The sequence below is a fragment of the Palaemon carinicauda genome, chromosome 15, assembly GCF_036898095.1.
Source record: "Palaemon carinicauda isolate YSFRI2023 chromosome 15, ASM3689809v2, whole genome shotgun sequence".
NCBI classification, from domain to species: Eukaryota; Metazoa; Arthropoda; class Malacostraca; order Decapoda; family Palaemonidae; genus Palaemon; species Palaemon carinicauda.
The window spans coordinates 70,825,248-70,852,058 of record NC_090739.1 but is presented as its reverse complement, the minus strand read 5'-3'; the positions used below and the strand labels follow the sequence as shown (position 1 = coordinate 70,852,058).

The 26,811-nt window shown below is 46.0% G+C and overlaps 1 protein-coding gene across 6 annotated transcripts in view; it reads left to right on the top strand.

The window, feature by feature from the left end:
- LOC137654660 (palmitoyl-protein thioesterase ABHD10, mitochondrial-like) overlaps window positions 1–26,811 on the top strand; it is a 150,824-nt gene that overhangs the window by 21,585 nt on the left and 102,428 nt on the right. For all 6 annotated transcript variants that reach the window (XM_068388507.1, XM_068388502.1, XM_068388506.1 and 3 more), the window contains exon 3: window positions 6,397–6,563. In XM_068388507.1, the coding sequence (XP_068244608.1) occupies window positions 6,397–6,563 (167 nt within the window). The remainder of the gene's footprint in view (window positions 1–6,396; window positions 6,564–26,811) is intronic.

The window sequence follows — 26,811 nt, the reverse complement described above, 5'->3', positions numbered from 1 at the left end:
GGGCTTTAACATCAAAGCCCTATAAGCCTCCAGCACCTCAACAACCTCGCCCTGCAAAGACGACGAAGCCGGCAGTAGCAGCAAAGGCAACGGTGTCCAAACAGCCCTCTCCCGTCAAAGACAGGAAAGGCAAGAAGTCCTCCAGGGGAGGCAAAAATCCTAGGGGGAGTGGCCAAGGCCACAAACGCTTGGATTGGCAGTCCCCCCCGCACGTCCCCCGGGGGGGGGGGGGATGCCTTCAAAGTTGCGCGGACAGGTGGCAGCAACTCTGGGCCGATTCCTGGACGGTCTCCGTGATCAGCCAAGGATATCGCGTCCCGTTCATAACATCTCTACCTCCCCTGACAGCGAATCCAGTGTCGTTGAGCTCTATTGCCATGGGATCGGCAAGAGGGTAGTAGGCCCTTTGGGCAGAAGTCGAGACCATGTTGAAGAAGGGCGCTCTCCAAGAGGTCGTTGTCGGGTCTCCAGGCTTCTACAGTCGACTCTTTCTTGTAAAGAAGGCGTCTAGAGGCTGGAGACCAGTCATCGACCTCTCAGCTCTGAACAGGTTTGTCAGGCAGACCCCGTTCAGCATGGAGACGGCAGACACGGTCAGACTTGCAGTGAGACCGCGAGACTTCATGTGCACACTGGATCTGAAGGACGCGTACTTCCGGATCCCAATCCATCCGTCTTCAAGGAAGTACTTAAGATTCAGCCTAGACAACAAGATCTACCAGTTCAAGGTGCTGTGTTTCGGTCTCTCCACAGCACCTCAGGGTTTCACCAGAGTGTTCACCCTGATATCTTTGTGGGCACACAGGATCGGCATCCGTCTCTTCCGTTATCTGGACGACTGGCTGATCCTAGCAGACTCGGTGTCGACCCTTCTTCGACACCGAGACAAACTTCTGGGGATTTGCCAAGATCTAGGGATCATGGTAAATCTCGAGAAGTCTTCTCTGCTTCCTACCCAAAGACTGGTATATCTAGGCATGATATTGGACACCAATCTCCACAAAGCCTTTCCATTCGACGACAGGATAGCAAGGCTGAGGAAGGTCGCAAGTCCTTTCCTCAGACGAGACGAACTTCCAGCCCAGTCTTGGTTACGTCTCCTCGGCCATCTCTCATCCTTGGCCCGTCTAGTTCCCAACGGTCGTCTCAGAATGATATCCCTGCAATGGCGACTCAAGTCCCGGTGGAGTCAAGGACACGATTCCCCGGACGTCTTGATCCCTATGGGTCTCGCGGAACGGACGGACCTTCAGTGGTGGGTGGCAGATGAGAACCTTCGAAAGGGAGTGGATCTTCTCGTCCTCCCCCGGATTTGATGCTGTTTTCGGACGCCTCAAAGAAAGGGTGGGGGGCCCACGTTCTGAACCACTGGACCTCAGGCCTGTGGTCAGAATCAGAAAAGTGCCTCCATATAAATCTGCTAGAAATGAAGGCTGTTTTTCTGGCCCTTCAACAGTTCCAACAGCACCTGGTGGGTCACTCCGTGGTGGTGATGAGCGACAACAGCACAGTAGTGACTTACATCAACAAGCAGGGAGGTACCTTTTCAGAACAGCTATCCTATCTTGCAGTAGAGATACTGAGATGGACCGAAGTCCACTCGATTCCACTTTTGGCTCGCTTCATTCCGGGCAAAAGGAATGTGCTCGCCGACAGTCTGAGCAGAGCGTCTCAGATAGTGAGTACCGAGTGGTCTTTGGATCGTCAAGTAGCCAACAAAGTCCTGACTTTGTGGGGTTCCCCAATTGTGGATCTGTTCGCGACAGCATTGAACTTCAAACTGCCGCTGTACTGCTCCCCAGTCCCGGACCCCAAGGTTCTCTGGCAAGATGCTTTCCAACAACGGTGGGACAACATCGATGTATACGCCTTTCCCCCGTTCTGTCTGATGAGGGTACTCAACAAGACCAGACTATCGGTCAACCTCTCGATGACTCTGATAGCTCCGCTGTGGCATGACACGGAATGGTTCCTGGACCTTCTGCAACTCCTTACGGAGCCTCCGAGAGAACTCCCTCCACGACACGAGCTACTCAAACAACCACACGCCAACATCTTTCACAAAGCCGTAGCTTCGCTTTGACTTCACGCCTAGAGACTATCCAGCATCTCTTCGCAGAGAGAGGATTTTCGCAACAAGTTGCGTAAAGGATGTCTGGACACCTGTGAAAGTCATCCGCAGGGGTCTACCAGGCAAAGTGGAGAGTTTTCTGTGGTTGGTGTTGTGGAAGGGGTATCTCTCCACTCGATGCCCATATTCCAGCAATAGCGGAGTTCTTTGTGTACTTGCGAGAAGAAATGCGCCTTTCAGTCTCGGCAGTGAAAGGCTATCGCTCAGCCTTAAGTCTAGCCTTCAGGCTCAAAGGAGTGGACATTTCTTCTTCGGTGGAACTTTCCCTACTCATACGTAGTTATGAACTTACCTGCCCTCAGTCGGAAGTGAGACCTCCTCCATGGAACGTGGTTCGAGTTCTCAGGTTTCTTAAGAGACCTCCCTACGAACCATTACGCCAGGCTTCAGATCGCCACCTGACTTGGAAGACGGTGTTCCTACTAGCTTTGGCGTCAGCCAAGCGAGTTAGTGAACTTCATGGCCTCTCGTATGACATCGCCCATTCAAGGGGATGGGGGGAGGTAACGTTCAACTTCGTCCCTGAGTTTATTGTTAAGACTCAGAATCCGGGAGTGCCGGACCCTCGGTTCGACTCCTTCCGGATTTCGAGTCTTCGTTCCGTAACAGATGACCCAGACCATCTCGTACTGTGCCCAGTAAGGAGTTTGAGGCTATATCTGAAAAGAACAGCTGCAGTTCATCCCCAAGTGCAGGCATTGTTTGTTAGCACTGGGAGATCGAAGAGGAGGGTTACCAAGAACACCATCTCAGCATGGATTCAAAAGGCAATCCATCTGTCCCTGAATCCTGACCCTCCTCCATCACGTGGCCCTAGAGCTCATGATGTCAGGGGAGTAGCCATGTCCCTGGCCTTCAAGAAGAACTTCTCAGTGACGCAGGTTCTACAAGCAGGGGTATGGAAGCGTCAAACGACCTTCACAGCCCACTACCTGCAAGACGTGACCCACAGGAGGCTCGATACGTTCTCTATCGGCCCTGTGGTGGCTGCACAACAGCTGGTTTAAACCTCAGGCTCCTTAATGGACAAGTAGCAGAGGGTTGAGGGCATTGTTACCCAGTTTTAGTCTGCATGAATGAAAAGGTATGTCTGGCCCTTATTCTTTTCTTCATCCTCCCCTCTCTTGGGGAAAGCAGCATCCTGGGTTCTCTGCACAGCTGACCTCAAACCACTGCAGGTAAACCATGTTCCCTTGTGTTCCTAGTATTAAGTTAAGACTGTCGCGTCCCCATACCCTGACGAGGTGGTATTGGGAGAGTCCTAGCCTAAAGTTTCCATCTAAAGAACTTCAGGTCAACTTCCTAGGACGAGTGACACATTTTCCTTCACACATAGCTTATGTAGGCCGCAGCCCTTGCATAGCAAGGTGCGAGCGAGGTGCAGGGACTCTTTATTGTTGAGTGCTGACACACTCAGATAATGAGTCCCTGGGCAAAGCCAAAAGCCAGTATGGCTGGGACTTATTCCACCCGTCCTAAGGGTTAAGTCACCCACTTTAAATAGCGTGGTTTGTATTCCAGTTACGGAACAAATGACAAATTTGGAGATAATTTGTATTTTTCCTAACTATACAGACCTTAGCTATTTAATCAAACTTGCCCGCCAGCCCTGTCCCCCATGAAGTCCTACCTCTAAGCAAAGTGAACTTACCACACAGGTGTGTGAAGGGGAAGGGTAGCAAACTACCCTCCCTACACCCCCCGCTAACTAGCGGTGGGGTAGTAAACCCTTGTTAAAATTCTAATGGCTCGTCCTTTCAGCTACGCCGAAAGTAATTACCCACTTTAGATAGCTAAGGTTGGTATAGTTAGGGAAAATACAAATTATCTCCGAATTTGTCATGTTTGTGTGGTTAGGAAAAATTTAACTTTATTAAAAAAAAAAATGTGATTTTTCCTAACATTACAAATTACAAACCTGAGTTCTTTAAGTTACACTACCTGCCTCAACGACTCTGCAAGTTGCAGGTGTAAAGCCAAAGGTGAGTTCTAGCTGATTGACTGGTGGGTGAGTCTTACCTGCCATCCACCAGTACCTGTAGCTGTAACTACCTTGTTAAAACTTTAACGGCCTATCAAACTTCGCTGAAGTCACTCCTATTTAAGGATTTGGGCAGACTATGTATTGTTAGGAAAAATACAAATAACTTTGAAAATATGTAATATTTGTAGCTCATTATTATGCGTTGTTTTTGGGAAATGTAGATCCTTGTAACATTTACATCAAGTGAACTAATTTTGCGGAAATTTCAGTTAACTTGAAAAAATATCTTGAGCAGGTCTCCAGCCCCTTTCATTCAGACTTTTCATGGCCATGCTTTGGGTTAGCTCTCAGGTGCTGTTTATTATCATGTTTCTCATTTAGTTTGATTATGATTACAGCTACTTTTTTACCTATTGATCTATACTTACCTGCTCCCTCACTTGCAATCATTCAATATAAGCAACATTATTAGTTCATTCCATTCCCTTACTGCTATCTCTGCATTTATTTTTTAAGTATTCTTTTGTTAATATTCTATACTAAAATGTTTTCTTCATATCAAGGATATTGCATACATTAAATCTACTTTGCCCATGTAAACACATTTTTAACTTCCTTATTGGTGACAAAATATCCAGAAAATAATCATTGAAGTTTTGAAACTCCTACAACTGAGCCTGTAATAGATGAAAGCTATATCGATTTTCCTCATCTCAGCATTACAAAGAAACCCTATTAGTCATTGCAATCCTGGTTAAACTGTATTAGTATTTAATGGTTAGGATGGATTAGACTTCCTTTTTCTCAGCAAATAAGTAAATCATGCATATATAAAAAATGTTGTTACCTAAAAGGGAAGCTTTCCTCCAAATGCATTTTCATTTTGGCAAGTGTGTGGGCCTTAGATACACTGATGTTTTTTCTCAATAATGATAATAGCTTGATTTTTAACTGAAATCTATTCTGTATATATCTCTGAATTGGATTAGCTTTTGAGAAAAAGAGCCAACTTGATAACTTTTAGATAGAATAAAAAAAATCACCCTACTCTCCCTCCTTTAAATTACATGCCAAAACCTTCCCTATCTGCTGGTAGGAGACAGACAGCCATGGCAGTGGCTGAGGGTTAGCACGAGAAAAACGTAAAGCTATTTCTCAGAATTATGTGGTCATTGCTGTTATAGTACCTCTTAATTTTTTGTTTCTCTTGTTTTTATTTTGTATATATATTTTTTGATACAGTATTTTGTCTTTAAATGCCTGTGAGTGATATTTTTCTTGTTTGGGTGTACCACACTATTCAGTTATGTCCATGGCTATCCTTCTCCAAGTTATGCTTTAGATGTAAAGTAACTAAGTTATACTTGGATTTGGTTGTTCTGCCCTTAGATGTCAGTATGTCAGAAAACCTCAAATCAATCAATCACTCTCATTGTGATACGCTGATGTCATTTATCAATACAGTAATGGTAATATACAGTGTAGAGTACTAGTAAGTACTTATATAAATGTGTCCTCCCTTCTAAAAGTTGATTGGGATATTTGTATTACTCTTGTCCAGGTACAATTCTAAATTACTCTACAACCCCAATTTGTGGAAGATATTTCAATTTTTAAAGGCCAAACATGTGGTGGTGCACCCCTTACACTTATTCATTCACAGACTTCATTCAATCTGGATTCCCTTGTATTCTTCCATCAGCTTGTTTAAATAAATGTGTGTATAAGTCATTGATACTCCTGAGTATTCATTCTATCCAAGAAAAAAGTAAAATAGTTAGATTTACATATATCCAGGATCATCTTGAAATGCTTTAATTTCTATGATGGTAGAATATCTCGAAAAAATAAAATGTGTAAAACTGTGCACCTTAGAATAACATTTCTTTTAATTGACTTTGAGGGGATTTCTTTTCCAGCAAATCTTGGTAGTCAGCGAGACTCACAGAAACCATTGGATCAATAGAGAAAGTTAACCGAGTCTGGGGTATAGCTCTGGAAGCTAAGGTTTAGTTGATATTTCGGTGTACCTGGAGATCCTGATTTTTTCAATTGTTAAGCTGTTGGTTTATTGTTATTGTTTTTAGATTTATGATACTATGTGGCAAATGAATCATCCTCCATAGATACACATCTGAATTTAACAGAAAGTCATCCACTTTGAATCAAGCATTTTCTATTGCCTTCTTAAAGTACTGTAATCCTGTCAAAGATAATAGGAAATTTTAACTTTTTGTATATAGTAATTATCACAAAGATTATCCTTTTATTATTTTTTCAGGTTACTGACAGAATAACGGGAGAAAAACGGTCTTTGGCTTACAAAAAGATACTTGGTAAAAGGAGCCCGGGTATAATATTCATTCCAGGGTTTATGGGGACCAAATATGATATCAAACCAACTGCTTTGGCCAAATTTTGCTTGCAGCAAGGATTTTCCTTTGTCAGGTAAGGTTTATGGTATTATGCAATACAGTGTTCATATGTAATACTGTATAGGTCTAAGTAATTTCATTACAGATGCCTTGTATTTTGCAGCAAGGATTTTCTATTGTCAGGTAAAGTTTATGATACTATGTAATACATTAGAGTATTCATATATGATTATAGGTCTAAGTAATTTCATTACAGATGCCTTGCATTTATATAGCTTTTGATTCTATTATTGTGTTGTATAGTATTATTTTCAATATTAAACTTACCCGATAATCATGTAGCTGTCAACTCCGTTGCCCGACAGAATTCTATGGAGGGATACGCCAGCTATCACAATACTAGAAGGGGGTGTATTTACCAGCGCCACCTGTGGCCAGGTACTCAAGTACTTCTTGTTGACACCTCCTCAATTATTCCTCTGTCGTGCTTCCGGCAAGACGTTCTGGGATACGCTTATGTTCTTGGAGTATTTTCACGACTTTGGTGAAGTATTTCTCTTTGATTTCGGCTGTCGCTTTACTGGAAACTTCTATATTAGCTTAGTTAGCTTTTGGAATTAATTTGATTAATTATGGTGACGAGAGAGTTTGAACTCTCGTTCACCTTTAAATGGCCGACCCTTCCCTTAGACGGAAGTGTTGGTGTCTAAGAGAGTATAGACTCTCTTTCTTAATTTTGCTTAACGAAAGTTATAGATTTATTTTATATCTCTCCGCCTCTTATAGGCCTCTTCGATTAACTTCCTTTTATTATAAACTCATTAAAATTAATTTTTATATTTGTTTATATTCGACCTTCCTAATAGTAGGCGGTCTTTTACCGAAGTTAATAAACTTTGAGCCCGTCATTTCGGTTTTACCTGTTAACATATTATGCTATTTCCGCCACAGAGTTTGAAAGATTTTCTTCGACAGTCTCGTACTGTTTTCAAAGTTGAACTAACGTTTTGTTTTGTCTCTGCAGTTGTTGACGTTCAGAACGTTCAACTTGCACTCTATCGTTACGATAGAGAAAGAATGTTCACGGTTTCACGTTGCAGTAAGAGTAACCGTGTCTAGCGTTTTGTTCATTCTTTCTTTACTTAATGGTTTTGATCCTAATAAAGGAACTTTTCAGTTTTTTCCTTTAACAATAATATGTTTTAACGATATATATGTTTGGGCTCTTCTCTCAGGTTCTAAGTCAAGAGAGAGAGAGAGAGAGAGAGATAGAGACGGAGGGAGAAAGAGGATAAACGTTTCATTCAAGCCTGCCAGGCGTACGAGTAACGTCGTTATCGTTTTTGCTCTTCTCCCTAGTCTCTTTAGGGGAAGAAACTAAACGTTTCTAGAGTGATCTAGTGTTTAGTCTCTTTCCAACCACTGAATTATCTTTCATTAGATTTTTCTGTTACATTGTAATTCTGTTTTCGCAATTACTAACTTTGAGAAAGGATAGAATTGCGTATTTCAGGTACAAACCACTTAAAGTTTCGAGTTCAGTGAAATAAGTGCAAACAGAAATCAAAGTGATAAGTGATTAGTGCGTGAGGGTACTTTTGTGCGCGCCAGTCGTCCTCCCAGTCCGGGACCTCTTGCAAGCTCCCAAGCCCAGGGGAGAAGCAATGTCGAAGGGCATAAGGGTTCAGCAGGCCTTGATCGGCGCACAGAAGTATTCTCGGTGGTTGTGGGCGTGTCTTACCGAGACCGTCACTCCCATCCGCAGACGATTGAGCCCTTATTTTGCTCGTCTGCAGAAGAGATTAGGGGAGAAAATAAAGGCAGAGTAACGCTGGTCTCAGGTCTCAAGACCTCTTAAACGTTAAGTCCAGACCTATGCCAGACGTACGAAGTTAAAATTCACAACCCGAATGCAGTCATTGGGTTAGCTCTGACTCTCCTCAGTCATCAGTTGATTACACTCCGCCTAAGAGGAGTAAGGTTCTGCCACAACAGATCTCTGCTGTTAAGGCTTTACCTCAGCAGAACTTAGTGTCTGCCGACCCCAAGTTAACTCTACTGCAGTCCATACAGTCACAACTTTCGGTCTTGATGCGTGAGTGTCGGGCTGAGAGTGTTGCGCCTCCGCCTACACTCCCCCCCGCCTATGATCGCTCCGCCTGATCACAGTACCACCTGCCAGGCGTACGATGTTGTGAACTCTACTACAGTCCATGCAAGCACAGCTTTCGGACTTGATGCGTGAGTGTCGGGCTGAGAGTGTTGCTCCTCCGCCTCCGCCTACACTCCCTCCACCTACACTCGCTCCGCCGGATCGCAGTACCATCTGCCAGGCGTACGATGTTGTGGACTCTACTACAGTCCATGCAAGCACAGCTTTCGGACTTGATGCGTGAGTGTCGGGCTGAGAGTGTTGCTCCTCCGCCTCCGCCTACACTCCCTCCACCTACATTCGCTCCGCCTGATCGCAGTACCACCTGCCAGCAGTTCCACCTGCCAGGCGTACGATGTTGAGCCACGTGCTGAGTTTGCTGTTCCCTGTGGTGTTCAGCCTCCGCCTTCCTTAAGGCAACCTTTACATTGGGATCAGGAGGATTATACCTCTCTTCCTCCGCCTCCACTTGCTGCTCCACCAGTGATGCAACACTCGGTTGAGGTACAACAACCTCTCCCGTCCATGAGTCAGTCTCCTCAGCTCTCGCTGCAGCGAGCTCAACCCTCCACAAGGCAAGCACCACAACACCTTAGCCTTGCGCCTCAGGAGCCTCAGCTTGCGAGACATTTACCTTGTTCTGCGCAGCCTCTTCCTCATCGTGCTCCGCTCACACCACAGGAACTGGAACTTGCTACTCCGCTTCCGCCAACCGCTCAGCAAGCGCACCCTTGGGTTCAACCACTCATGCTAGGAGTCAGCCTCCTCCACCCATGCGCCTTCCTTCTGCTTGTCTTTTATTCAGCCTTTGCAGACTGAGCCTCAGGTGTTCCCTCATCGGAGTCTTGAAGAGGAAACCACAATTATTGTTGTTCCAGCTCGTTCTGACTCTGCTGTTCAGCATACCTTACCTCCATTTTCATACCATGGTTTAAACCCCATGCAAGCATGCATAAAGCACTCTAGCACTGGTCATGGAATTTCTGAGAAATGTTAAACGCCATGCACACGCTCTGCTTTCCTTACAGCAGGCTCTGCTTACAGCAGGCTCTGCTTACTACATGCTCAGCATACAGCATGCTCTGCATTCAGCATGCTCTGCATACAACATGCTCTGCATACAGCATGCTCTGCATTCAGCATGCTCTGCATACAACATGCTCTACATACAGCATGCTCTGCATACAGCATACTCTGCATACATCATGCTCTGCATACCTTACCGCATGCTTCTCAACACATCTTGGGTTGTTGCCAACTCACTAGACTGTCAAGCAGTTTCATAACGTTGCCTTCTAGTCTGCTGCTTTTGCACCAGTGAACCCTCACTCAGAGAACTTAGCTTTTCTAGGATAAGGTCCCTGTAGATGAGAAAGTTCTTTTCTCCCTCCTTCTGATATTCCCTTGAGGACTCTGTCATTTGGAGGGAGCCTTTAGCTGCATAACCTCTTATGGACTTTTATTTAAGCATAACATGCTTACAGGGAAGGTAATGGTTCCACTTCAGCCGCTAATCCCGTCTGTTACCACACCTGCTCCCATAGACCTTGAGCTGTGTTGCATGACATGCAGTCCAAGCTTAGTCCTTGTTAGAGGATTTTTTGTTTACGGAGTCAATGTGTCACGGGGAAGACGTTCAACAACCAACAGAAGGGACTTGTTGTGACGCAGTGCGGCAACCTCAGCAACCCGTTAAGGAGTTGTCTGTACGACCCAGACAGTCTAGACAGATTCGGGTTGTCACTGTACTTCCTCGCTTGCCCATGATTGACAGTTTACAGACTGTGCAGCAGTATCATGATCTTGTGTCCGGCTCCGTCAGACGACTGGCTTTTAAGAGCTCCCACAAGTCGTCGCTGTCTGGAGATTTTCAAATGGACTATGGATCTGACCAAGGAACTGGGCCTCCTGGTCAATTTTGAGGAGTCTCAGCTCGTTCCATCCCAGACCATTGTCTCCTTGGGTATGGATCTTCAGAGTCGAGCTTTTCGGACTTGTCCGTCGGCCCCAAGGATCTTCCAAGCCCTAGAATGCATCCAGAGCATGCTGAGAAGGAACCGATGCTTAGTCAGGCAGTGGATGAGTCTAACAGGGACACTTTCATCGCTGGCCCTGTTCATCGAGTTAGGGAGACTCCACCTCCGCCCCCTTCAGTATCATCTAGCTGCTCACTGGATAAAGGACATGACGCTAGAGACGGGCTCAGTTCCTGTTTCCGAAGAGATGAGGTCTACTCTAACGTGGTGGAAGAACAGCATTCTTCTCAAGGAAGGTCTACCATTGGCTGTTCAGACCCCCGACCACCGTCTCTTCTCGGACGCATCGGACACGGGCTGGGGTGCGACACTGGACGGACAGGAATGCTCGGGAACATGGAATCAGGAGCAAAGGACACTTCACATCTATTGCAAGGAGTTGTTGGCAGTTCATCTGGCCTTGATAAACTTCAAGTCCCTCCAGCTTAACAAGGTGGTGGAGGTGAACTCCGACTACACCACAGCCTTGGCTTACATCTCCAAGCAGGGAGGGACTCATTCGAGGAAGTTGTTCGAGATCGCAAGGGACCTCCTCATTTGGTCAAAAGATCGAAAGCTCACGCTGGTAACGAGGCTCATTCAGGGCGATATGAATGTCATGGCAGATCGCCTCAGCCGGAAGGGTCAGGTCTTCCCCACAGAGTGGACCCTTCACAAGAATGTTTGCAGCAGACTTTGGGCCCTGTGGGGTCAGCCAACCATAGATCTATTCGCTACCTCGATGACCAAGAGGCTCCTCTTGTATTGTTCTCCGATTCCAGACCCAGCAGCAGTTCGCGTGGATGCCTTTCTGCTGGATTGGTCCCATCTCGACCTGTATGCATTCCCGCCGTTCAAGATTGTCAACAGGGTACTTCAGAAGTTCGCCTCTCACAAAGGGACACGGCTACGTTGGTTGCTCCCCTCTGGCCCGCGAGAGAATGGTTCACCGAGGTACTGCAATGACTGGTCGACGTTCCCAGGACTCTTCCTCCTAGAGTGGACCTTCTGCGTCAACCTCACGTAAAGAAGGTTCACCCAAACCTCCACGCTCTTCGTCTGACTGCCTTCAGACTATCGAAAGACTCTCAAGAGCTAGAGGCTTTTCGAAGGAGGCAGCCAGAGCGATTGCCAGAGCAAGGACGACATCCACTCTCAGAGTCTATCAGTCTTAATGGGAAGTCTTCCGAAGCTGGTGCAAGGCCAATGCAGTTTCCTCAACCAGTACCACTGTAACCCAGATTGCTGACTTCCTGTTACATCTAAGGAACGTAAGATCCCTATCAGCTCCTACGATCAAGGGTTACAGAAGTATGTTGGCAGCGGTTTTCCGCCACAGAGGCTTGGATCTTTCCTCCAACAAAGATCTACAGGACCTCCTTAGGTCTTTTGAGACCTCAAAGGAACGTCGGTTGTCCACTCCAGGCTGGAATCTAGACGTGGTCCTAAGGTTCCTAATGTCATCAGGATTTGAACCGCTCCAATCAGCCTCTTTTAAGGACCTCACATTAAAACTCTTTTCCTCGTGTGCTTAGCAACAGGTAAAAGAGTAAGTGAGATCCACGCCTTCAGCAGGAACATAGGTTTCACATCTGAAACGGCTACATGTTCCTTGCAGCTCGGTTTTTTGGCTAAAAACGAGCTTCCTTCCCGTCCTTGGCCTAAGTCGTTCGAGATCCCAAGCCTGTCCAACATGGTGGGGAACGAACTGGAGAGAGTACTTTGCCCAGTTAGAGCTCTTAAGTACTATCTAAGAAGGTCAAAACCATTACGAGGACAATCAGAAGCCTTATGGTGTGCTATCAAGAAGCCTTCTCTACCAATGTCTAAGAACTCAGTTTCTTACTACATCAGGCTTCTGATTAGAGAAGCAAATTCTCATCTGAAGGAAGAAGACCTTGCTTTGCTGAAGGTAAGGACACATGAAGTGAGAGCTGTGGCTACTTCAGTGGCCTTCAAACAGAACCGTTCTCTGCAGAGTGTTATGGATGCAACCTATTGGAGAAGCAAGTCAGTGTTCGCATCATTCTATCTCAAAGATGTCCAGTCTCTTTACGAGTACTGCTACACCCTGGGTCCATTCGTAGCAACGAATGCAGTAGTAGGCGAGGGCTCAGCCACTACATTCCCATAATCCCATAACTTATTAACCTTTCTCTTGAATACTTTTTATGGGTTGTACGGTCGGCTAAGAAGCCTTCCACATCCTTGTTGATTTGGCGGGTGGTCAATTCTTTCTTGAGAAGCGCCAAGGTTAAAGGTTGTGATGAGGTCCTTTAGTATGGGTTGCAGCCCTGTATACTTTAGCACCTTTGAGTTGATTCAGCCTCCCAAGAGGAACGCTGCGCTCAGTAAGGAAGACGATCTTATTAAAGGCAGAGTAACGGTTCAAGTCGACTTCCTTACCAGGTACTTATTATTTCATTGTTATTGTGGATAACTGATTATATGAAATACGGGATACTTAGCTATCCTTTAGTCTTGTACACTGGTTTTTCACCCACCCCCCTGGGTGTGAATCAGCTACATGATTATCGGGTAAGTTTAATATTGAAAAATGTTATTTTTATTAATAAAATAAATTTTTGAATATACTTACCCGATAATCATGATTTAATCGACCCTCCCTTCCTCCCCATAGAGAACCAGTGGACCGAGGAATAATTGAGGAGGTGTCAACAAGAAGTACTTGAGTACCTGGCCACAGGTGGCGCTGGTAAATACACCCCCTTCTAGTATTGTGATAGCTGGCGTATCCCTCCATAGAATTCTGTCGGGCAACGGAGTTGACAGCTACATGATTATCGGGTAAGTATATTCAAAAATTTATTTTATTAATAAAAATAACATTTTTAATGAATCTTGCCTAGTATGCATAGGGACTCTATTTATTTAAACATATAGTTTTTACATGGATTGGATTAGCTTGCCCAGATGTTAACACTTGCCATCCCCAGATGTCAGTACAGTACTGTGAAAGAACAAGTACTCCCCTATTAACAATAGGGTTAGGGAGTTTTAACCCCATTGGTAAGCAAGTTCGTTGTTAAATAAGGTACCCTTATACTTGATACCTGAAGTATAAACTTTCCTAGTCGCCATTGTCAGCAGAATTGTTAGTGCTAGGCCTGAAAAAATCTTATCATCTTTAAATGATATCATGTGTGTTTACATGTTTCCATGATAAAATAGTAATTAGATATAAGTACACGTAGTTATCAGTATATGAACTGCAGTAAATCCATTTTTGCAAGGAATCAAAGTCTGAAAATCCACAGCCTTTTTTCAATCAGGTGACTGCTAGTTTTGGGATACAATAGATAACCACCAAAGATGAAAAATTTATACAGTATAGTACAGGTACTATGCAATATTATCATCATCTTTATATATTGTTTTTCATTTATGTATTAATTTTTTATTGAAATAGAATTACTCTGTCCTTTTCTTTCATTTGCAAAATTCTTTTATCAGTTTTTCACACACTATTGCTAACAATGTGTACACTAGTACACTAAAAAATAAATCAATTGTAATTGCACAACAGTACCATAGTACTTTTTATTATTAACACACACACTCTCTCTCTCTCTCTCTCTCTCTCTCTCTCTCTCTCTCTCTCTCTCTCTCTCTCTCTCTCTCTCTCTCTCTCTCTCTCTCTCTCTCATATATATAAAGGCTGTCGCTAATTTTTACTGTATTTATATTACTAAGAGTAATTTGTTCCAGCACAAATACAAACCTTCCACTATTTATATTTGTAAATTGTTTTTAGTGAAGCTGAACTAGCAATGATACAATTTTTAGTGAGGGATAACTACCGCACCCGCTAGTTAGCGGGCCAGCATCATCACTCATTCATACACCTAGGTTGTGTAACCACTTTGCTTTCTTGGCTTGGTAGAGGCGGACATACTGCCTCCGCTCTCCTGAATTACTGGCTTTTATAATTGCTTTTTCTTTGTTTTCAGGTTGTGTGTGCATATGAGTGACTTGTCCCATGTGTACTTGTCCAGGTCCCGAAGGTTGCACTTGCTGTACCTTCATGTCTGTCCTTGAGACGGACACTCGCCTGCTGTGCCCTACCTGATGGGGCTGCCGTTTTTCAAGGGAAAACACTTGTGTAGATTGTAAGGAGTGGTCTGCCTCCCAGTGGGAGAGGTTTGGACGACGGAAGAAGAAGAGGTCCAAGCGGGGTCCTCCTCGAAGTCGAAGAAACACTTGTCTCCTACCCCCAATCTCTTCCCGAAGCTGCCCCTCCACCAGTTCTTTCCGAAGAACCACCAAGTAGCAGCGCAGCCCCTGTTACTCCAGGTCAAGCTTATGGTGCAGGGGGTAGCATTGACTTTCATAGTGAGTTGGCCCTGGCCCTAACCGCTATGTCAGATTTACTTTCTTTTTGGCCATCACTAGGTGTTGATGGCCTCCCCTTGAAGGAGGTCTCTTTGACCTACTTCAGAGGGGAGCAGAGTGTAGGCTTTCGTCTCCTTCCTCCGCGGAGGTTCCTCCTTCTTTGGCACAGGTGCTGCAGTCTGTCAGTCCGACTTCTGGTCTCCAGTGACTAACTTTTAGGGTGATGTTGATCTTCCAAGGGCGGTGGCAACTCACTCTCCCGGTGTTTCCCCTGTGGGGGAACATATCTCTCGTTCACAAGAGAGAGCTGCCAAAGGGCAGTGGCGGCTCAGAGAGACTTGCTTCTCCTCCAAGGGTGGAGGCAGAAGCCATTCCTGAGCTTGGTTCACAGTCAGGCAATCAAGCCTCCTCCCTGGAGGAGACAACTTCGAGCTGGTGCAGACCCCCCTCGGGAGGAGCCTGCTGGATATTCCTCAGCGGAGGTCCGTCGGTTAAAGACTTTTGTCACCCCTCTCCATCCTCGGTGCACTCCTCCTATAGCTGTCAGGAGATGCCATTTTGAACCTCAGGGTTCTAGACACGTTGACCCTTCGGGGTCTTGTGACCAACACGCTTTAGGTCTGCATGGTCTGGAGCCTTCGGAATCCCATTGCCAGGATTATGTGAGTTCTCGCAACCTGTTACCTTCAGGTTCCCGTCACGCTGAGCTTTCAGGCTCTCGTGACATCGGAGGATCTTCGGATCCTCGTCACGTTAAAGCCTTGGGTTCTCACGGCACAGAACCCCTGGGTTCCAGTTGCATTGAGCTTTTGGGCTCTTGCAATGTTGGTTACGTTGAGCCAGCTGGCTGTCGTGACAACCGTCACGCTGAAGCGCAGGTTTCTCGTGACAAAGAGGTTTCGGTCTCCCGTTACGTAGCCCCCTTGGGATCTTGCTATCCAGGGTACACTGAGCCTTCGGGTTCTCTTGCTTCTCACTGTGTGGAACCTTCAGGCTCTCATAGCGGGGAAACTTCGGTTTCCTGTTGCGTTGTTCCCTCAGGATTGCACAACCCTGGTTTCATTGAGACCCTGGGCTCTCGTACCAGCCGTTATGTTGAATCTTCTGGCTCTTGTAACAGGAAGATTTCGGCCCCCTGTCATGTGAAACCTTCGGGTTCTTGCTACACTCGTTACGCGGAACCTTCGGGGATCTTATAACCAACATTACAAGGAACTTTTTGGTTCTTGTGACCTTAGTCTTGACGAGTCTTTCGGCTCTCATGACGGAAAGTCTTCGGACTCCTTCACGCTGAGCCTTCGGGCTCTCATGACTTGTGTTTCGATGAGCCTTCGGTCTTTCATTTCCCTGCAGACCCTTTGGGTCCTCGTCGCGTAAACCTTAGGGTTCCTCACGATGTGATTCCTGAGGGATACCACCTCCCATCAGGAATCAGTGGCAAAGTTCCCTCTGGCTCTTGTCACGACAGTCCCTATGGGTCGCGTGAGTTTGATTCACGATCCAAATTAGCTCCTTCCCCTGGGTCTCATCCCCTTGCTCCTGCTCGGTCTCTCGCCTCACCGCATGGAAGACCAGAGTCGCGTGCCGTGAAAAGGTCTACTGACAGAGCAATGTCTTGCGACGTGGCAGCGTTATGTGTCAGAGCTCCTCGTGTTGTGGCAGACACACACAGATCAGTCTTGCGAAAACCCAACCTCGGGAAAACCATCCCGTCCAACTCCAGGGGTACCCTTATCCCCGGAGGAGGTTCCATCACCTTTTCTGGCTGCAGGAGGGTTCCTATCTCAGAGTAAACCTCCCGCTAAGAGATATACTCACTAGTCTCACCAACCTCGTGGGCCTCCACCTGCCTCAAAGCCCCTGTCGCCCACCCAACAACGCCCAGTTCCTCTCCTGATGGGAAGGCCTGTACCGATTTTGCCCCTTCCCATACCGATTTTGCCCTCAGGTAGGAAGGCTAAGGTACCTTTGGAGGTACCAAAACCTAGGGATGTAGGCTGTCCTAAGGATCTTCCTCCCAGTACATCGGGAGCCTGCTAAACCCCTATGGCTCAAATCATTATTTAACGTAATGTGGCAAGCTGTGACAGAAGTCGGTCCTGGCTCTCAATACTTATGTGGCACTCACAGGATTCCCCTATTGCCTCCTCTCATCCCAGGCCCCTTTCCCCTTGTTGATCCCAGGGGGAATTCTAAGGACTGTTGTGGCAGAGCCTTCACGTAAGGCGGAGAACACCCCTCCTCGCAAGAGATTCAGGGATTAGAGGGGTCTAGAACCACAAGGGAGTCCCCTAAAGTTCATGTCCCCACAGGCAAAGCCCAAAGGGAAGAGGAAGAGAATTAGACCTTCTTTCAAGGAGGACTGGCAAATTTCCTATACGGACTCGATCCATCTGACTCTAACCTAGGGAGTGCCAAGGGAGGCACCTCACCCTTCTCGGTGTGATGCTGTTACTGCCCCTGCGGAGTCCCATCCCTCCCGCAGGTCAGCGGAAGCGGCAAGGCCTACACTGATGGAGGAACTTCTGCTGCAGCGCAGAAAGCCGAAAGATTTATTCACCAACCTGAAATCTTCGGCCAGGCCTAACTTATCTCAAGCGGAGACTCGGAGAGAACAGAGTACATGCTCGGGAGTTGTCCAGTCCTCCGTTGATCTTGATTACGACCTTGACTCACTCCGGGCTCCTATGGATGAGAGCTCAGGAGACCAGTGCAGCTTTGCCCTGGTCGAAGGCGTTGACGAGTGCCAAGCAGAAGACTGTGTCCCAGGCAACTGGTTCGTCTTCCTCCCTTCGCACCAGCTCCTCCTCCTCCAAACTCATCAATGAGCCACTACTAGTTTTGCCTTTAGACTATTCTATAGAGCCGTTCTCGAAGGGCGCTCCCTTCAGAAAAGTTAGCAGAACTGCCAGGCTCCTTCTCGGCCTTCGAGATCCTATACCAGGAAAAGGTCGGGAGTTATGACACGTAAGCTTGATTTCTGGTTAAGGTCTTTTAAGACAATTGGTCCGGTCTTGACGCTGGTCCAAACGGTCCACAAGGAAGAGTATGGAGACTTATATTATCAGGCACTCGGACAATCAATTTCCTGTCACATCAACTGGTAAACCTTTGGGCCAACACCATCTTGAGGAGACAGGATGCCATAATAGGAAAAGTCCATAGACAGCTCCCTCAGGCGGAGGTAGCAAGGCTCAGGAGCGCCCCCTTCGAGGGGAGTTCATCATTCAATCCTGAGGACGTCGAGCGGTGGCTGAAAATTGGAGAAAGTCCACTATGGATTCTCTCCCATTCACAGGGCCTTGACTTCAAGACCTTACCCTCCTCAGCCACAAAGGAAACAAACTCCAAGACCGTCGACAAAAAAGGCTAGAGACCCTAAAGCGCAGGGTCGCAGGATGTCCAATAAGCCTTTGCGAGGTAGAGAGTCCTTCCTTGGAAACAGAAGCCAGCAGGGGTCTGGCTAAGGCCAACCCCGCTAGGACTGGCAATCCTCTCATATGTCCACTTGTGGAGGGATGCCTGAACAGCCGATGGCAGAGGTGGCTTCACCACGAGGTCAAACCCTGGACGGTCAAGGTGATCCATTCGAGATATCGCATCTCGTTCACGCTATCTCTCCCTCTACTGATTTGAGTGCCTCTCCCATCAGACTTATATGCCAAGGGATCCACAAAGGAGTCGGCCCTTCCAGACCAAGCTGGAGAAGGGTGCTCTCCAAGAGGTCTGCGACTGGTCTCCAGGCTTTTGCAGTCGACTCTTTCTTGTAGAAAAAGCGTCTGGAGGCTGGAAACCAGTCATCGATCTCTCCCCCCCCCGAGGAAGTTAGTCCAGTAAACTCCTTTCAGGATGGAGACTGCCGACATGGTCAGACTCGCTATCAGACCAAAAGACTTTGTGTGCACTAGAGATCTGAAGGACGCATACTTCCAAATCTCAATCCATCAGTCTTCCAGGAAGTATTTAAGATTCTCCCTAGACCAAAAACTATACCAGTTCAAGGTGCTGTGTTTCGGTCTTTCCACAGCACCTCAGGCTTTCATGAGAGTGTTCACCCCCTGTGTCAGCTTGGGCTCACAGACTTGGCATTCATCTCCTAAGATATCTGGACGACTGGCTGATTCTGGCAGACTCGAAGGCTGCCCTTCAAGCTTCTAAGATTTTGCCAATATCTGGGGATCGTAGTAAACCTTGAGAAGTCTCGTCTGATCCCCTCTCAAAAACTGGTATACCCAGGCATGCTATTGGACACCATAAGATACAAAGCATATCCATCAGACAAAAGGATTCAGAGGTTTAGGAAGGTAGTACAGCCCTTCCTCAGACAGGAAGAGCTCCCAGTGCAGAGCTGGGTGCGTCTTCTCGGTCACCTCTCTTCTTTAGTACATTCAGTTTCTAACAGCTTTCGTAGGATGAGATCTCTCCAGTGGCAGCTGAAATTCCAATGGAATCAGACCACCGATTCCAGGGAGAGACTAGTCCGCATAGGGCAAGAGGAACGGACGGACCATAGATGGTGGCAGATAGACCTAAACTTCTGCAAAGGGGTCAATCTTCTCGTTCTCCTCCATGAATTGATGCTCTTTTCAGATGCGTCAAAAAAAGGGTGGGGAACCCACATGCTGCACCACACCACCTCTGGCCAGTGGTCCAAATCTGAAAGGTGTCAGCATATAAAACTGTTAGAAATGAGGGCAGCCTTCCTTAACCTCAAACAGTTCCACCAGTTCTTGACGGGGCACTCTGTGGTGTTGATGAGTGACAAGGCAGTAACTTTTCCCAGCTGCTGTGCCATCTAGCAGTAGAGATACTCTGATGGGCAGTAGGCAACTCGGTGTCCCTATCGTCTCGCTTCATTCCCAGTAAACGGAATGTGCTAGCAGACAGTCTGGCCAGAGTGACTTAGATAGTAGGCAATGAGTGGTCTTTGAATCCTCTAGTAGCCAACAAGTCCTGACTTTGTGGGGTTCCCCGACTGTGGATCTGTTTGTAACGGCCCTGAACTTCTGGCTCCCATTTTATTACTCACCAGTCCTGGATCCCCAGGCTCTTTGGCAAGATGCATTCCAACATCAGTGGGAGGACATGGACGTGTACGCATTCCCTCCATTTTGTCTGATGAGAAAAGTCCTCAATCAAGTATGAGTAAGCAAGAACTTACTAATGGCGATTATAGCTCCGCTGTTACATCATTCAGAATGGTGTCTGGACCTTCTGCAACTCCTTATGGAGACTGGAGCGTACTCCCTCCATGACCCAATCTACTCAAACAACCACACACCAACATCTACCACAGAGCCCTAGCTTTGCTTTGGCTTCACTCTTGGAAACTATCCAGCACGTCCTCTCACAGAAAGACTTTTTGCAAAGAATTGCAAAAAGGATGGCTTGACACCTTAGATGCTCAACAGCGTCAGTTTACCAAGCTAAGTGGTGAGTGGTTTGTGGTTGGTGTTGTGGAAGGGGTATCTCCCCTCGATGCCACTGTTTCAACCATAGCGGAATCCTTGGACACCTTTGGGAAGAAATGCTCCTATCGGTTTTGACAGTCAAAGGCTACCGCACAGCCTTGAGTCTTGGCTTTAAACTGAAAGGAGTCGATGTTTATTTTTTGTTGGAACTTTCCATATTCATACAAAGTTATGAGATTACTTATCTCCAGTTAAAACTTAGACTCCCTCTTTGGAAAATGGTTCGGTTCCTTCAGTCCCTGAATGGTCCACCTTACGAACCATTACACCAGGCAACAGATCGCCATCTCACGTGGAAGACGGTGTTCCTACTCGGTTTGGCATTGCCCAAAAGAGTTAGCGAACTCCACGGTCTATCTTCTGACGTCTCTCATTCAAGGAGATGGGGAGAAGTAATCTTCAGCTATGTCCCTGAGTTCGTTGCCAAGACTCAAAATCCGTGTGTACTGTACCCTAGGTTGGTCCATTCAGGATAGAGAGTCTTCGTTCTGTAATCGAAGATCCAGACCAACTGTTACTTTGTCCAGTGGGGAGTCTGAGGTGTTACTTTGAGAGAATAGCAGCAGCTCGCCCCCATGTACAAGCACTGCTTGTTAGCACAGGGAAGGTCACTAGGAATTCCATTTCCTCCTGGATACGGAAGATGATTGAGCTCACCCTCAATCCAGACCCTCCTTCCAAACGACCCAAGGCTTATGACATCAGGGGCATTGCAACGTCCCTGGTGTTCAAAAAGAACTTCTCTGTGGCGCAGGTATTGCAAGTGGGCATGTTGAAACATTAGTCAATGTTCACCTCCCACTACTTGCAAGACATAACCCGCTGAAACCTGGACACGTTCTTCATAGGTCCTGTGGTGGCTGCACAACAAGTGGTCTAAACACCTCAAGCTCCTTGTTGGACAAGTAGCATACGGTCGAGGGCTGAGGTTACCCGGGTAAGTCGGGTGAATGAGTAGAATGACTGGCTCCTTCCTTTCACCTTCCCCCCCCCCATATGTTACAGGAAATCAGTTTCCATACAGTTCGTCTAATCATTAGGTATAATGCGAAATCGTTGTAGCTCTTTCTGTGTGTGTGTGTGTGCTCACTCTCGCAATCCCTTACGGGTAGTTCATTTTTAAAGCTTCATACAGTATTCTAGTTCAATATCAAGCCTTTATATTACATTAGACATTACTGTGTTTAATTGTGGTTTATTAAAGCACGTTTATATTTTATTTTTCAATTTCTTGAGCATATCAATAATCAACAAATACTTTTGATTTACTTTCGGTTGGCATCAGCTGATCTCAAGGTCACGCTGCCGCATTACTATTATGAGCACATATATATAGTGTGAATAACACTGATTTATGTAATTTTCTTGACATTCGAAATTTCTTCATAATGCATATTACATCAGCGCCAATATGTTATAGGGTATCACATTTTCCATACAGTTCGTTTATAGACCTTATTATTAGTTATAAAAGGAATACGCTCTCTCTCTCTCTCTCTCTCTCTCTCTCTCTCTCTCTCTCTCTCTCTCTCTCTCTCTCTCTCTCTCTCTCTCTCTCCCTCTCTCTCTCTGTATTTTGTTTTTAATTCAGTTGTATCTTCATATTTTTTTGGAAAATTATTAAAAAATTTTATATACAGTATCATTATTCGATGTTTCGATTATGGGAATAGTAACGCATCGGAAGGAAATCACTTGATTTGCCTCTCGCCTTCTGCCAGAAATATGACGTCATCAGACTTTTTTTCTTAAATTTACGGTAAATTGTACTACTGTAATCTTATAGCTAATGATACAGACCACTAAAACACTTGATATCGTTACTGGGTGTTTCGATGATGGGAATGCTGTAATAAGATTACTCGGTAACAATGAAAGGAAATCATTCGGTTTGTCAGCGCGCTTCCGCCAGATACATGACGTCACAAGACACGTGACGTACAGTAAACTCTACGAAGAATGGCTTGCAAAATATGTAAATTCATTTTCTTTGTTTCTCACAAGAAATGAAAAGAAAATACTAACTTAACAAACAAAAGTATTTTATTTTTATAATGTAAAAGGAAATATATTATTTTCAAGAAAATATTTGCCCTATTAGTATATTTTCTTTAGATAAACATCTATCCATTATCAGAGATTAAAAAAGTAGCGTACTGTCAAATTTACGCTACGTAGTACTCATGATAACCGATACAGACCCTCAAAATACTTTGTATCGTTATTTAATATTTCGATAATGGAAATACTAATATTAATCGTTAGCCTATTGGAAGGAAATCACTGTATTGCTCAGACGCTTTCTGCCAGTGATATGACGTCACCAGACATAATATGAACTCGACAGATATTAAAACTTTTCTTAATGTATTTTTAACTGAAAATAAATACTGAATATTAACAATAAAATAAAATAATAATTTACCAAGATAAATCACTTTATATGTATACAAGAAAATAGATTATTTTCAAGGAAATATTCGTCCTATTTCCGATAAACTTGTGACGTCATCACCCTGAAAAAATGGTCGTAAAGTCGAATAGTCGTATGTCACATAGGTCGTAAGTCGAGCAATACCTGTAATATACAGTGATACCTCTACAGACGATCTTAATTCGTTCCAGAAACTGCTTCGTATGTTAAAACGATCGTATGTTGGAGCAAATATTCCCATAAGAATACACGGTAATTTGTTTAATTGGTTCCTCAGCCTAAAAACCCATGATAACTCCTTAATAACTGGCTACACATAATTACACATACTGTAACATTAATACAATATAATAATACATAAATATCTAAAAAAAGAATAATAATAAAGAAATAATAAATATAAAAGGGGTTTTTATGTAACACTTTACCTTAGCGACAGGCCAGCGCAGGTGTAGGGACTGCTACGCAGGAGATGGAAGATCAGCGAGGAGGTAGGGACAGCGACTTTGTACGATAACGTGTACGATAACTTACACTAACTTACACTACGTGAACTTCAACTTAACTTAGCTTATTTTTTTTTTTCATTTTTATAATTTTAGATTTTATTTTTTTACATATTTTTTCTTTTCTTATTTTTAATTTTCATCTTTTTTACTCGATTCGGTCTTCCTTTTTTCTGCTTCACTTTCTTTTCATCATGATCACTAGACCGTTTTAGTAGAGGTTTTTTAAAGAAACTATCGAGTGAAAGTTGCTTGGTACGGCTTTTGAGAATTTTTCTGAAATGAGTTTAGCAAACATCATCGAACTGCGCAACAACACTGCAAACCTGAAGTTTCTGTGGGTGATGCTTGTCGATGAAATCAACCACGTGTTGATGATATACCAACATCTGTTTTATATCCGCCGTACCTAAGATTTGGCCTACCTCCTCGGTCTCCTCCGACTCACTCAACTGCGCTTGGAACTCATCATGCTGCATGGCTTGCAGCTCCTTGAGTTCCTCGGTGGTGAGCTCTTCATGATGCTCATCGACGAGTTCGGGGATGTCACCTTCATCCACCTCTAGACCCATGGTCTTGCCAAGGGATACAATCTCTTCGACGTCTTCCTCGGCAGCAAGCACAGGTTCATTCTCGGGGCCAAAACCTTCAAAATCTCTGGGAGCAACAGCATCAGGCCAAAGCTTCTTCCAAGTGGAATTCAGGGTCCGACGAGTTGCTCCCTCCCAAGCCTGATCTATGATTTGTTCCGTAACCAAAATACAAACCACGCTATTTAAATAGGGTATTACTTTCAGCGTAGCTGAAATGGCGAGCCATTAAAATTTTAATGAGGGGGTAGGGGAGGGGTAGCTAGCTACCCCTCCCCCCTCACACACCGGTAAACTAGTTCACTTTACTTTTGGCTCGGGTGATGGGCAGACGTGTCTGCTCCCACCCTCGCTTTGGCAGCCATTAATGCTTTTTGTCTTTTACTTACTTTTTCTTGTACTAATATATATATAAGCATTCTTCATGTTTATGTATATATTTGTGTATAGAGATATAGTAAGTTTCCTTTTCAGTGTTTGTGCTGTGTGTGTAGTGTACGACAACGTCACCGGCGTAGTACCAGGCCACCACAGTTTAACGTCATGGGGCGCGGCCCCTCCCTTGGTCCTTCGGTCGTTCCTTCGGCTTCCGATAATTCGGCCGCCATGGGGAATCGTCATCGCTGGACTTTCTTCATTCATCTGTTTTCTCCGCTGTTCCTCCTTCCCTACGGGGAACTTGGATTCTCAGCGAAGGGAACGTGGGAGTTTAGATTGACTACAGTCTCTCTCTCTCCTCGAGGTCGTTCACCCTTTTACTACTACTACGTACTATTACGGAAGCTTCTTTCCGTGCGGGTTGGGTTGCTATTCCGTTTATTTGTCTCAATTATTTTTAATGAAATCTAATTGTTTTTTTAACTTGTCATTCTGTGGAGAACACTTACCTTCGGGGGTCAGTGGTTCTTTCTATTTGTGAACATTCTTAGATGAATTACATAATTGTAATTCTGTTATAATTCTGTTTTTGTTACAGTTCTCCGCCCTCCCCTTCTCCCGTGAATGTCAGTGAGGGAGTAGGGCGCATAATTAATTTGTAACTCTTATGTTTTCTATTCCCTTGGAGTTTTCTCTTTGGAGTTCCTCCCGGGGGAATTTCTGTTAACTAATTATTTATTTTATTTTCCCAGTTAACGATGCAGTTTTTCTTCTTTTGCCTAAAGTGTGTCAATGAAGCAGAGCTGCCCTGTGGGTGCCTGGGGAGTCTGCTGTTGCTGCCGTCTCTCTAGGACATCGTCGTGGGCGTGTTCCCTTCTCTTAGAAGTTCTCCCGTGACAACTGTCAGCTCTTTAGTTCATCTTAGAACGCTAAGGAGGTTCGCCTCCAGGGGTAGGTAACTTCCCCTACCGAGGGAGGTTCCCTTCCCAGGTGTGAGTTTTTTCCCCTGCAGAGGGGGAACTTCTCATACCTTAATAATTCCTAGATGGGTTTTCCTGGTCCTCGGGCGGTTATGCGCTTGGTGCTGAGCGACCGCACTTGTAACTATGCTCAAGGAGCTGAGCGGTTGCAAGGCCGGGCGTTGAAAACTTCAGGTGGCTATGCTCTTGGGGCTGAGCGGTCGCACCTGCAGCTATGCTCAAGGGGCTGAGCAGCTGCAGGATCAGTCTTGTGACCTCTCTCGTTCGCGAGGGAGGCCACTCATAACGACTCCTCTTCGGAGGATTGCTCCTTATATGTCAGCTTGCTGATCCAACGGCCCTAAGGGGCGCCATCACCAGTGTCTTCAGGTCTCTTCTACGAAGTGTTCACCTCTCTCGTCACTCATAGAGACCCCTCTTCAGAGGATTGTTCCTGTTTAGACCAGCCTGCTGTTCGGGACCTCTCCGCAGTTTGTTCGCCATCTCCTAGACCTGCTGACCTGCCGTCTCCGTTCCTGGCTGCTGACGCTGTGGGCGTCCACGCACCCCGTTATCCAACAGGCCCCAGTCCCTTCGGGGCAAAAGAGGCTTTCTCACACTGTGAATAAGTCCCTTAAGCGCCAGGTATCCCCTGCGCGCCAACGTTTTCCTGCGCGCAAGCGCTCGCCGAATGTTCCTGCTGTTCCTGAGACTTCCATCCAGAGGAATTCTGTTCCAGGGACTATTCCTGAGTTAGCGCACAGGCGCTCACCAGAACTTCCAGTGTTGATCGTCCCAGTTCCTGATTGTCCTGTCAGCTGTCCCTTCATCCTAGCGCGTGCTCGCCGACGATCTTCTTACGCCAACGATCTTCGTACGCGCGCAAGCGCCGACGATCTTCTTTCGCGCGCAAGCGCTGACGATCTTCTTTCGCGCGCAAGCGCTGACAATCTTCTTATGCTCGCAAGCGCCGACGATCTTCTTACGAGCGCAAGCGCCGACGATCTTCTTGGCCGATGATCTTCTTTCGCGAGCGAGCGCTGGCGATCTTCTTAAGCGTGCAAGCGCCGACGATCTTCGAGCGCCGTCGATCTTCTTACGTGCACAAGCACCGACAATCTTAAAGCGCCGACGATCTTCTTGGCAGACGATCTTCTTTGGCGTGCTGACAATCTTCCTACGCACGTAAGCTCCGACGATCGTTCGCGCGCAGGCTCCGATGGTTCCCCGCGCCGACGATCTTCTTACGCACGCAAGCGCCGACGATCTTCTTACGCGCTCAAGCCCCGACGATCCTCTTACGCGCTCAAGCCCCGACGATCCTTCTACGCGCGTAAACGCCGATGATCTTTAAGTGCCGTCGATCTTTAAGCGCTGTCGATCTTCTCTCGCACACATGTGCCGACGATCTTCAAGCTCTAACAATCTCGTACGCGTGCATACCGACATTCTCACGGGCTCTT